Genomic DNA, 13654 nt, shown 5'->3' with positions numbered 1-13654 from the left:
TCACTCTTTCCACCCCCTCCCAACACACACACACACGTACACACATTTATATCACAAACCCATGTAAAATAATTTCCACATAAATCAACTAACGATTCCTTACTTTTATGAGTTGATAATTTTCTTTTGGTTGCTTATGTTTATAAAATTGAAGATATTTTAATGATATTTCGGCTCGTGTCAAAATTTAGAAACTTTAATAAAATTTTTTTGGTTCTGTCGCTGTGGTGATGGATGGTTGAGAGAAAAAAATGATGTGTATTTTTGTTATCTAATATTTGTCGTTTGTCTTCTCCTTCTTTTTATTGATGCCATCCAATCACTATGGCAGTTTCCATATCCATTAGTTTTAAAGTCGTCACTTAGTGACTTTGAATAGTGACCCTAAAAAAAGATGTATACCAAGGAACACTAAGTTTAGGTAGTTGATCCATAGTGAGGAAAAGTGTATGAATTAATTATAGATGATACATATAAAAATTTATATACATATCATGAGTTTACATATACATGACACCAAGGGACACCATTAACAACCATCTGGTTTGCATCAAACGGCTTAAATCTCTCTCTCTCGACCCATGTTCCCTTCTTCTCCAAGTGGCTCGGCCATCATCAGCAGACCCTTGGGGCTTCTTTTGGCGACACCACCTAATGGGCCGCCCGGTGGACCACTCAAGTTTGGTGTTCACTAGTGTGCACTAGTGTAGAGGGGGGGAGAGAGAGAGAGAGAAAGAGAGAGAGCCAAAACAAGGAAGAAGGAAGAAGTGAAAGGAAAACGACGTCCAAGACAAAGAGATAGCTGAACATTAGTCTGCAGTTTTAAGGAAATGGTGGCAATGGAATGGAACTGGAAGAATCCCCAAAAACACGAGCAGAGGGTCCAGTACGCTGCTTCCAGATCCACCAGCAATAGCAAACAACCAAGAGCACCATACAAAAAGGCCTGCGGCCCTGCGCTGTGGGGGAAAGAGCGAGGGAGGGTCGATGGGCTTTCGACCAATGTCTGTACTAGTATTATTTTGTCCTACAACACTTAAATTTTTCATGTGTCGTGTAATCTTACTTTCTAATTGTTTGCCCGTTTGAAGTTTCTTGAATGTGCCGCCAAAATGAATTATTTGTATTATGAAGGAGGGAGGTGATGGTAGTATTTTTTCGGCCCTCTCACACCCACCACCATCCTCATATCCTCAAAAGGGCAAAATAGGAATATTATTTTTTATTCCCATTTTGTACTTATAGAATGCCTTTTTGATATGCCACTCATGGGGTGTTTTTGTAATACCAAATTGTGGGAAAAGAGATGTCACCCAACAAAAGTCTCAATGGATTAAAATGAAGAGGTTTCACTGGAAAAACGTTTGACCTGATCACCTTCATAGTTAGGATGCGGGAACTTATGAACTACAAGCGTTTTAATTTTCAGATAATGGATTTTTTTTTTCAAGTATTATTGATTGTTTCAAATAATGTAGAGTACCTAGTGGGACTGGTAGGCAAGTGAAAGTTGATCGTTAGTTCTTGATTTTTTCACCCATGTCACGAAGCAACCCTGAACAATAGGAGCAAGGGAAAACGGGGATAGGTTTTGGCCTCTTCAAGTAAATTTGTTCGGAGAAAATCATTTTGAAGGGTAAAATTATAATTTGTGGCCCCTTTGGTAGCAGATATAATGGAAGAACTCACATAGATATTGTTTTAAGTAGAACGAATTGTATAAGTACCCGAGACATTTTTGTGAGTCTTCAAAAGGGGATGACAAAAAGAATTTTTATCCAAATGCTAATAGGTCGCATATGAGCGAAAAAAAAACTTATTGATTAACATAAATTCAGCTTTTGTCGGACTAAATTACCAAAAATCATACTTATACATGGATCGATCAAACATTTAGTTAATTTTGAGTTCTCAATCTATACACAAATCGCTTCCGTCTGTGAAATTTTAACATCAAAAGGCTAATTTAATTAGAAGGACATTAAATTAAAAGCAAAGATAAACCTGTCAATGGTGACATAAGGCACCGGTTGATCCAGAAATTGCCTAAAAGTCCGAATTTGAAGAAGGTTCCTGATTAATCGGCTTATAACACTTTCTCTATCTCTTAAAAAAATATTTTGTTAATTATTTTAAATTAGTTTTCACTTCCCCCTCCCCCAACTCGTTGTCTTAAAATTTTTTGCTCCCCACTGAACATGAACCAACCAAATGTATATCAGTCGGACATGTAATGGTTCGACAGAGCGGTCTTCTGACACTGATTTGATGGGAAATCCACATGGAGAATGCTAAAAAGTTTTTTAAAAAAAAGAGGCACACTTGATTTCTTCAGAACTTTGGGAGGCACTGTACGTGGAAAGGGCAAGAACTTTTCAGTGATGATGACCAAAGCATAGAGCATGAGACAACAGGATCTACTAGAAAGAGAAAATACAAGATTCTATTTCATGTGGCTTTACTAGAGCCTTTTGCATTGTGAAAAAGGAAAAATTTTCCCTGCCATCTTAGGTTTCAGCATCTACAAGGTGGTCATCATATCATTCATAAGGGTTATTTCTTGAGCCTTGTGGGGGAAGGGGGCCCCAATGCAGCCCTAGTAGCCAGACTGAAAGGGTCTGTAGACCTTGAGGTCAAGCACCACCCCTGCAACAGACCCAGCAGCGGCAGCAATGGAGATGATCAGGCAGGCCATGCTGAGGATCTGCAGGCACACCCATTTGGAGCTCCACTTTGCTATCTTCTTCTGTGATATGTACATCTCCACCGGGTAGTAGACGGTCAGCGGCCAGAAGCCGAAGGCGCCGAGGATGCCGACAACGTCGTTGAAGAAGGGCAGTAGCATGGAGAAGATCGTCGTCACAATCACGAAGATGGTCCGCCAGACGAGCCGGAAGATGTTCAGGTTGTAGGTCTTGAAGGTGCAGGGGATTTGGATTTGGAACTCCTTGCTGATGAAGGTGTTCTTCGGCCACCTCTGCTGTGCCCACTTCTCTATGAAGGCAAAGAGGGGCTGGCAGTATACCTGGTAGGCACCAACCAGGTGGATCACAATGGCTGCATTGGCTATGTCAAGCAGCCAGTAGGGGTTGTAGAACCCAAACCCTGTGAGCAGGTTGGAGGGTGCATTGTCCCCAAATGCAGCATAGCCCATGCACCCACACAGCATGTAGAAAGTGGTAGTCACTGCCACACTGATCAGGGTTGCTTTCCTCATGGTCTTGGCCTCTGATGGGGGAGACTTCAATGTGTCCTGCAAAATATTAAAGAAACAAGAGGCTCAGTCTCCCATCCATGGTTTTTACTGTCAGCACATGCAATTTCCTGTGGCAAAATAACTGTTGGGGAGGTGCAATTATGAGCAATCAGAGACCATATTTATCGGTAAAGAAGTAGGTGCAGTGAATAACTGCAAATTTGAAAAAGATATATATGAAGTTGAAGCACTTTTTGAAAAAGGGTAGCTTTCGGTGAAGTTTTTTCAGAAGCAAAGAGAAAGTTTTTCTTTCTTCTATTGCACTTAAGGCACATCAATGCTCTGTTTGGCCTGTGCTCAACCCTAGGCTTGGAACTGCAAGGTACAACAATACTTTAATACAAGTAACTGCTCTGGAGACCTTCGTGTTTGGTTCTGAATTTATCTTGGAAACTTGGTAAAAGACAAGGCCCCTGATCTGTGAAGATTTTTGTCTTCATTTTCATTGAATTTATTGTGCCCAAGGTAGTTCCAAATGAGTGCAAGTCATACCATATTTAATGCCTGAAAACAGTTCGGTGGCAACAGAAAGAGTATGAACAGAGGGATTCGGGGTCTTGAGCCTTCGATCAATTTTGGGGAACCTAAATGTTCTCGGTTACCACCTATCCTTTCCTTAAATTCAGTTGCACTCTGATTCTTTGCATATTTTCAGAAAACCCATTCCTTCATCATTTGAAGGGACCATGACCATGGTATGCGTTGATGAATCACAGAAAAAGCACATGATTTTGTAATATATCAGCTTAAGGGGAAAACTCTGTATATCTGAAATGACTGGGAAAGGATATGCATGTCTTGCAAATTATTCCTACCTTTTTGCTTTCAATGAGTTTCCAAAATCACCTTGATACCTAGTACATCCTCAACATAGCTCACATAAAATTCAGAACAAGTTTCACTCCCTGCCTGCTAAACATGTTTTCTGATTACCAACCTTCCGCTAGGAGACAACCATGTACTTATTCTGGGATTTTATACTATTTTCTATATATATATATATATATACATATATATATATATATATATATATATATATATATATATAGAGAGAGAGAGAGAGAGAGAGAGAGAGAGAGAGAGAGATGCATATGCATAATGTGCAACTATACAAAGAAAGACATGTACAAGCTTAGTATTAGGATTGTACCTGAATTTCAATGAGGATGATGGAGTAGGAGTAGGCAAAGGCAATATCACCAAAGGCCTGCAGAGTTCTCCAGATTTTTTGAGCCTCAGTCACAGTGCCAATGCTGATCCCTGTCAAGCTGCCTCCAAAGCCCTTATGCTCTGTGGTAGAGAGTAAAAAGATGAGTTCAAGCCGGAACTCAGGCCTCATAGAGAACCACAAGTAGTTTGAAGAATGGAATTCACTGTGGAAAGAAGAGGACTTACCAACTACTTTGCCAATGCCCAAGGCTAAGCCCACAGAAGAGTAGGTGAATGACATGACTGCTGCAACAATGGAGAGCCACCATAGTTGGTCAAAGTCTGGGATCTGGGACAGTACTATTTCTGAGGCACCAAACATTATCATGTACAGGTTGCTGGAGATTTGACATGGGTTTTTGCCTCCACTGGAGTGGAAGCAATTGGACCTCTTAATTGCCCTACAACACAGAAAAAAACATGCAAACAGATGTTAAACACAGAATTTCAGGTCTTCCTTATAGTAACTGATTGAGATTTAAGAATGAAGAAGCTGCTCACATCATACTAATGGATGCTGCTATTGTGTAACCAATCGCCACTCCAAAGATATTCAAGTACTGGATCCACCCACAGATCTTAACTTGAGCACCACCTGCAAAAAGAATTGCAGATTGTTCATAAACTGAAGACTATCTCTCCCTGTGGAAGATATTCAAGTACTGGATTCATCCTTAGATCTTAACTTGAACACCACCTGAAAAAGACTTGCAGATTGTGTAAACTGAAGACTCTCTCTCTCTCTCTATATATATATATATATATATATATGTGTGTGTGTGTGTGTTGTGAAAGAACATACCCATGTTAGCCTTGACTACATCCATGTATGTGTAATTCCTCTTGCCATATACAGGGTCACCAGATCTGTAACAGTCGGAGAGCAGGGTGGAGGTGTAATAGATGACGAAGGCGAACAAGAACATCACAGCAGGGCCGGCGACCCAACCCAGCTGTGCAATAGCCCACCCCAATGACAGCACCCCAGACCCAATCACGGCCGTTATTATGTGAGCACTCGCCGTCCAAACATTGCCTGCAGAGACAGAAAAATTTGCAGAAGAAGAGAGGTTGGCACGTCAGGGACTCCACACACTCCATTAAGAAAACCTCACTTTTTCTGTTCTCTCTATCCTTCTCACCTGTCCTCTTGAGGCGGCCATCGTCATCAAAGCATTTGGAGGGGCCTTGCGGCACGTCAATGGCAAGGTCCACCTGCAGGAACTGCTTAGCCATGCCCAAGCTCTCTCCCGCCTCTGCTCAAATTCGTTTCAGAAGCACAAGGTCAGTATGGGAAAGAAATGGCCAAGGAAGCCAACCTCCCTCTAGTCCCTTCACCGCGAATTCTTGGAAATGTTCACAGGGCTGCTGAGCCCCCGCTCTACTGACACAAGTATGATAGAACACCCCCCAAGACTCACAGGCACCAAAATAAGGGCCCTAGTCGTCGTTTATTCAGACAAAACCAGGGCCCTACTCGGTGTGCAGAGCACCAAGGAGGAGGAGGAAGAAGACGAATGTCTATGGTGCAGAGTGTTTCAGAGTGCTCTGCGTATATATAGAATGTTACAGGGGAGAGAAAGTTCGAACGGCACGTGGTAAGGGTGCTAGCGGGCACCGAACCTCTCTCTCTCTCTCTCTCACTCTCACTCTTTCTCTCTCTCTCTAGCCAACCACCAATTCTGCACCATATTCCCAGAAGCAAGCATAAAAGTAGATTATACATGTAAATAACGATGGACCAACTAAATCTCTCTCTCTCTCCCTCTCTCTCTCTCTCTCTCTCTCTCTCTCTCTCTCTCTCTCTACCAATCTCAATCAACTTTGATTCGTGAAGTGTTTTGTCATGCCAAAATAAGATAAAAATTTCGTTAAGAAATCAGTCAAGGAAATTCCTGTCTTGGTTAATTCGAGTTCTTCTTTTTCTGCCTCATGAAATTGCTGTAAAGAAAACAGACTTTTTTCTCGTTCATAAGCGAAATCAGACTTCTGTCATGGAGGATTCTAAAGGAAATGCGATCCCCAAGACGACATATGCTTCTTACCTTTTTATCACACTCCTCTGTTCTTCCTTCTTGCTTAGTGTGACAAAAGGGTGACGAGAATGGAGCTTCCTCGTCACACTCTCCCCTTCTCTCTCTGCAATTCACCACTTAACTGATCTGGTGACCTTTCACTTCATTCCATCTTCATTTTATAGGCCAAGAACAGGCATTAAAGTAGTCAAACTGGTAAATACTTTTTTGTTTACTTTTCATTTTATGAAGTAATTTATTGTGAAAATTTGTTGTTCATGCGTGTTGGTGGACCGATTTGCACGTGCATGAGCTTGCTACCGCCCTTGTTTGGCAGGGAATAGGTTCCCTCTGTACCTGTCTTTCTCAAGAAAGGTCAAGATATAGATTGAGTATAATCTGCGCTGCAGGTGCCTATTGCATCATATTTTTTCCATATTATATAATTGCATACTTCCCCTTAAGTTTATGTAGTTAGTCAGGAGGAATATTGCAGCTCAAAAGTTGAGTGCAATAAGTTGTTTATGCAATTGGTATTTGGAGTGCCATTTTAGTGTTAGTTCATGAACAGACGAGTTAGTTAATCATGGGTAAATTTGTATTTTTTATTGCAGTAAATTTTACACCAGTAACAAAAGATGCTGTTTTTCTTCTTGCATTATTGTAAATGCTTTTAAGTTTTGGAAAGCAAGCATATTGGGGAACTAGCTAGCAGTCCAAATCTAAGAGAACACATTATTATAACTGGTTGGGTTGGTAGAACGGTAAAAGACCGATCATCAGTGAACTCTATTTTCTTGAACTGCAAACGGTAACAAATGCTACTTTTAAGTTAAAGGAATAAGTCCGCTCATATTTTGGATAAAAGTCAAGGGGAATGCTATAAAAATCAGCTTAAATCAACCTATTCAAACGGAATTAGTCACAAACTGATTGGATTTGATGGACCTTCGAAGAGTGGTACATGTCATTCTAATTATACTAAGATATTTAAAAGAGTTTTCTTAATTTTAATTAATTTTTTATATATTTAATTATATTTTTTAAATGAATATGTTAACTTTGTAAATTTTTTGACTAGTCGATTCAAAAGCAGATCTTTTACAACAGTGGTCAGAAACCAAATGGTAGGAAGATCTAGTTAGTGACTAAAAGCAATTAGTCAAAAGAGAAGTTTGACGTCAAAAATGGCCTTTATTCCCTCTAAGCAGCACCGTTCGTTCTATTTAGTTTTTGTGCATAAAAGGATGGCAGCAGAAGTGAAGAGGAGCACCACCGCTTTAGAAAATACTCGGATTCATCATTGTTTGGGAGATGAACAATCATCCCAAAAGTACTTATTCTTTCTGTTCCCAAGGGCGCCGTGGAGAAAAGAAAAAGGAAAAGAAATCAGAGGGCGTCATGGATTCACAATTCCGCCTCAGTAAAACCGGCCAATTCTAATCAAATCGGTAGCAGCAAATCGATTCCATCATGTAGACGATTAACACTATCATATTTCCATTATTTTTAACTATCTTAAAAAGTGTTTTTAACCTTATATTTAAGTTTCTTTCTGAAAAATATTCTATTTAGCTTTTTAGAAAAATGATACTTAATACTTTTTATCTATTCATGTAAGATTCAGTTAATTCGGTGGATCGGCCAATTTGCCAAATTGATAACTACGGTCTATTCGTTTCATAAACTGATGTCTTTTTCATAATGTCCATAGCTTGATTCTTTCTTTGTAGATGAGTGAGAAGTTAATCTCACTGTCAAAGTGAAGGCCAAAACTTCCTTTTATCTTTTGAGAGTCTATTACTCCTTTCTGTGTCTTGGGGTAATGTCATACTGTGTTTCAACTAACATATCAATGTTTCTTCTTTTACAGTATAAAGAGACGCTACAAGAGTTTGAAATTAATCTGTCTACCTACCAGCTCTCGCCCCGTCTATTGCGCCAACCCTCCTTGCTGATCCATTTCTTTTATAGTTAGTACTAGCATGAACCTCTTTCACTGTCTCTTGCCACTCTACTACCTCCATCACTAGAGTTCTAAGCCTTTGTGTGGATATTAATTTAGCAATGCCGCTGCTTAATAAGCTAATCATTTACAATTAAAGGTAACATATAGACATTCAGTAGCGAAAACTAATGACCAGGAAGTAGGAACACAGGCACTTCAAAATTCTGGCCTCCTGTGTTCATCGAATTCAAATTCATCAAATCTGTGTTATCCGAATTGAATTCAAACGCAGATCACCAAATCTTTCTTTTTCTAAACCAAAGTTCAGATCTGAAATTCATAAGTAATAATTAAAATCAAGATTTAGTTCTGAAATTGCATATTGAACATGATATAACTAGTAATTGGCTCTGAAATATTTCATCCCCGAGCTCAGCTAAACGAATTCAGAAACATATTAAATCCACTTACATCCACGAACATGAAGCCTTTTCATGCATCTCTCATTATTCGCTTAGCCCAAGCTCAAATTTCCCAGTCACAAATATAATCAACACTGATTATTAGTCCGAATTAAAAACAACTGATCTTTAAACAAAAGAGCTAAAATTGAGTTGGCGAAATCGAAGCCAGACAGACTCAACATGTAGAAGAAAAATACTCTCAGAGTTGTACACGAAAAGAATGATGCCTTCTTAGCATTTTATCCAGAAAAATGAGAACAAAAAACTAAGAATACTTTTGTTGGATAGGAACAGCAATGGTGGACAAATATGTAGGGAGATGGAGAGCATCTTTCTGCTTTGCGTACAAGAAGTGTCCTCTATATATCAGCAGCAAGAGCCAAAATGGCCTTTTCTGGACGTTGCATTAAAGCATGTAAACACTTGACCACTTGAGAAGAAAACGTCCACATCCTAAGCTCGAATTTCTATCCATCCCCTATGCTTTCCGGCCAGCCCGATGCTTTTCATTGGACGAAACACACCCTCCGATGCATGTATCAGTAGCGGAGCTACATATAGGCTGGCATGGGTAGTTGCCCACCCAGCAATAACATTTTTCTTTATTTTTATATAGACGTCTTTCAATTATTTACTTATTTATAGATGTTGTCTCATATAAGAAATGAGATTTATTCAACAGTGCCCTTCAGTGAAAAATTTGACTCCAGCACTGATCAAGGTGCATGCTGTAAGAAGTCGGCCAAACCCAATCGGAGGAATCCAGTAATTCTATATCCTAGATGAGTAAAATGAGGATTTGCTTTTTCTCCTTTTGCTTGAATCAGCTAAATTAAATTAATCGCCAAGATTATTCCTGATGAGTCTAGCACCTAAAAGTCTGGTATCATTTGCTTTTCTACGAAGGCATTTGGTTAATAAAATAGTTAACATCATGTTTCATAAATCTACCCAAAAGTTAAGTTACCTTATATAACACTCTATAAATGCTTCATGAAACTACCCCGATTTTTAGGGTATGTCCATAAACCAAACACCCCCTAAATATATATAGAAGTTCAATGTTTTACCTTATATTTTTTCCCCCCCTCTATTTCTTGCTCCAATATCATTCACCCAAGTTGAGAAAATCTTCAAGATAATTTGACGGGCATTCACAGTTTATTTGACCCAAAAAAACATTTCAAGTCCACTATTTTAAAATTTACAAAGAACAATCAGGATCAGCATCTAAATCGCCATCACATTAATTTTGAGATGCTTTCAGTGTACACACAACTATATATGGGTAATAAGACAACTAAGCAACTCGCTTTATTCTTTCTATTCATTAAATGTTCAATGTTTGCTTTCATTCAATATTAGTAGTCTCGTTTTTGGGTTGTTCTCCGGTTTTAGTCGCTGACTATATATATATATATATATATATATATATATATATATATATAGAGAGAGAGAGAGAGAGAGAGAGAGAGAGAGAGAGAAGTGTGGTCAGCCACCTTACATTGATGGATTCTTCTTTAGGGTGTTCAACAGAGGGTCCCTGACAGCCCCAACTTGTCTATTATAATCAGGAAATAAACTGAAATACACCCTGTCCCTAAACCATCTCACAACTGTTCAGATTCCTTTTCTTTCACTGTTGTCCATCCAAAAGCTCTTGGGTTTTGCTGAAAATGAGAGAAAACATCATTTTTTTAAACATTGCATATTGATGCCCTCCCTCTTTTTGCCATTGGAGTTTAAAATGAAAACTGGTTGCCAGCCCCTACAAAAATGATATACGATCTCTAAAACCTTTCAATTATGTCAACAATTTTTGTGCTTTTAGTAAAAGATCGAAAATGGGCCTGGTCATTTTAATGCCATGCATGTGAAAATAAGACCCGTTCTCCAGTATCGAGTCTCAAAAAAGCAAATTAAGATGAAAATATAACAACTCACCTCACTCCTACATTAGGTTAGGCTTCGGCATCTTGACAAATTTCAACTCATCATCCCTTAACAACTTTGGTTTCAAAAAAAAAAAACTAGTGGTTAAGATAGCCAATCGCTTAAATAAGCCTTGAAAATTTTCTACAATTTTTAATAATGATTTGATCAATCCCTTTGTAAGCCCCTAAACATTTCTATGAATTTTTAATATTGGACAAAACTGTCAAGGTTGGCAACGTTTGATGGTTGTGGTTTACCCTCGCTTTATAATAGAAGGAGTAAAGAAAGATCGGCTCGCAACTTGTAGTAGAAGTGGCAGATAAAAGGGCAAAAGGTATATCATTTTCCAATAAAGATGGATATAATGGGTCTCCTTTTTGCAGTTAATACATGGTTGCTTAGTTGTACGTGTCCGACTATTTTCGAAAAGACGAGCATAAAAGAACTTGGCCGGAATGAGACTTGTCGGTACTCAAACTTCGAAGGAAGAGCGGCGGCGGAGCTAAAAAAAAAATTATTGGAAGGGACACTCTTCACATATTTTTATGTCCCGAAAGGACACCCGTACATATAACATAACTAAGTTGATTAACTCATAATAAACTAATAAAGAAACCTTAATGGGCTGTGTGGGCAACTGCCCATATGTGGCTTCGCCTTTGAGGAAGAGCCGGGACGATGGTGACGGCGAATTGCCTCTCACAGCATAAGTTCCACAGGTATGGGTTTATCTTAGCATAAATTTGCAAGATGTGCTTAGTCTCACTTGTTTCTATTTGAAATTCAAGGGATCATCAGGTATCAAAAGCAGGCTTAGTATCGTGAAAGGATAGGAGCTGCAGCTCTTAGCAGAGTTAAAATACTGCGGAGTGGGAGTGGGGCACTTAGGTTTGCTTCCCAAATGATCAAACTTAAGATTTGAAGAGTTTCGGTTTTGATAGGATTTTGTCAATTTATGTATACCAAATTTCATATCGCCTTCTAATGCATGTTGGTATAGATGATCTAGTCTACGATTTTGGGTAGCAACTCAATCTAAAGTATATTTTAGTAAGTCTCAAGTGGATCATTAGTGAGTTCACACATTAAAAAATGTTACAAACCAATATCGCATTTGAATCGGTGGTAAAGTCATTCAATGGTCAAAAAAGAGTGCCATGAGTTTTTTACTATTTTAAAAATATTTCATTTCTTAGTATAGATTTTTTATATATTTGTTGAGAACAATTTTTGAATCTTTTTGGTAGAATCACGTTCTTTTCAAAAATTAACAAACAGCTAGCACTACTCAAGAGAAAAATGATCTCGGCCCGCCCTGTTCTTCAAACTATTCCTTTTGGTTTTACGTCACCAGTCTACTAAATTTCTATCCGGCATGTTAGGAGCAAGGCTCTCTCTCACACTTTCTTAATGCACCAAGAGAATACAAATTAGAAGAAGAAAAAGAAAGGAAAAACACACAAAGAGATACGTGGTTTGGTGACAATGTTCTACATCTATGACGGCCACACAAATCAAATTTCACTATCACAGAATTTTATAAAGCACAGTCGCAACGGCACCCTAATAAACATGAAATTAGTGCAAAACCCACAAATTGAAAAAATAACATAAATGCCCTTACAAAAAATTAACGAAGGCTATCTAGTATGGATCAGGCTCAGCACTCCAACAGTATAAACTTTATGGGCTCATACAATAGATTCAACTCTCATGAATGTTGTCCCTTGTCAAGGATCGTACAAATTTATATAGGCCGCTGCGTTGTTGACAAACTTGGGAATCGGACTCAAATTGGCAGCCAACCGGGTCAGCCGGTTGACTCAGTGATGCTATCGGGTCAAGTACTATGAATCAGACTATCAACATTCAACTGAGCTCTCTATTTCTTTCTCATATTTTTCTAAATGATATAATTAACTACTCAATGTTTAAAGACTTGGTGAAATAATTAAAATGTAATTCTCTCTAGTGTGAGGAGGTCACCGATGACCCAACCGACCACCTTCAGGCATCAACAAAAAGAAAGAAAAAGATATATATATATATATATAAAACTCGGTGTTACCTGAGAACTTGCACGTCGGTAATTACAACATGAAGAGTTAACCTTCGGGAAATCAAAAGAGACTAGTCGCTTGACCTTAAGAGTACCAAGAGAAGAAGAAGATTTATCTTCCTTGGCACTTTCCGGTGCAAAGCTGCTGGAAGATGGTTCTTGGTACTTTCATAATACCAGAAGCAACGATTAACTAGTTGTTAGAACGTAGATTTTCAGATATCACTCGGTAATGAGGATTTTGGATTCTTCTAGGTGTATTTGGAAAAGAATGCTGAGGCTTCTTGCTAATCAAATCTGGATCCATTTTTCAGTTTGAGAGAGAAACTAAAACAATGTTTTGGATCCAAGCAATTAAGACCCAAACAGATCATAAGAAAAATCCGAATCCTACACTAACCTGACCTAAATTTGTGTATTAAAATTAAGACAATGAGGTACGTGCCAAAATCTCATTAGGGGTGAAAGTTTGAAATTTAAGACTAGAGCATAAAACTATCAAATTTATGCACATATTATATGTAGCAAGTATTTGATATTAAAAAATCTGAACAATATTTTTTTAGCATATAAAACCTATTATAGATTAAGCAAATAAGAGTTGCATTTTGTTTTTGAAGTTCTTCATGAAAATTCAATTGATTTTTCCACTTTATAGTATTATATATTGAAAAATGAAAATTTAATTATGCCGGCAAGGGCAGAGTCAGATTTTTTTTTTTCATATGAGACATTAAATATATGGTTAACAAATTTTCAAGTGACCAT

At 38.3% G+C, this 13654-nt stretch overlaps 1 protein-coding gene across 1 annotated transcript; it reads right to left on the bottom strand.

The window, feature by feature from the left end:
• Positions 1 to 2398: 2398 nt before the first annotated feature.
• On the bottom strand, positions 2399 to 6623 carry LOC116267324 (amino acid permease 3-like). Its single transcript, XM_031649008.2, has 7 exons — positions 6511 to 6623; positions 5608 to 5721; positions 5268 to 5501; positions 4967 to 5060; positions 4652 to 4866; positions 4407 to 4546; positions 2399 to 3253 (listed from the first exon to the last, which is right to left on the bottom strand). The coding sequence occupies exons 2-7, from the start codon at positions 5699 to 5701 to the stop codon at positions 2597 to 2599; spliced, it is 1434 nt and encodes a 477-aa protein (XP_031504868.1). The 5' UTR covers positions 5702 to 5721; positions 6511 to 6623; the 3' UTR covers positions 2399 to 2596.
• Between the last annotated feature and the right edge of the window lie 7031 nt (positions 6624 to 13654).

This window comes from Nymphaea colorata, chromosome 13 (assembly GCF_008831285.2).
Source record: "Nymphaea colorata isolate Beijing-Zhang1983 chromosome 13, ASM883128v2, whole genome shotgun sequence".
In the NCBI taxonomy this organism is placed as follows: domain Eukaryota; kingdom Viridiplantae; phylum Streptophyta; class Magnoliopsida; order Nymphaeales; family Nymphaeaceae; genus Nymphaea; species Nymphaea colorata.
This window is presented reverse-complemented; position numbering and strand designations above follow the sequence as displayed.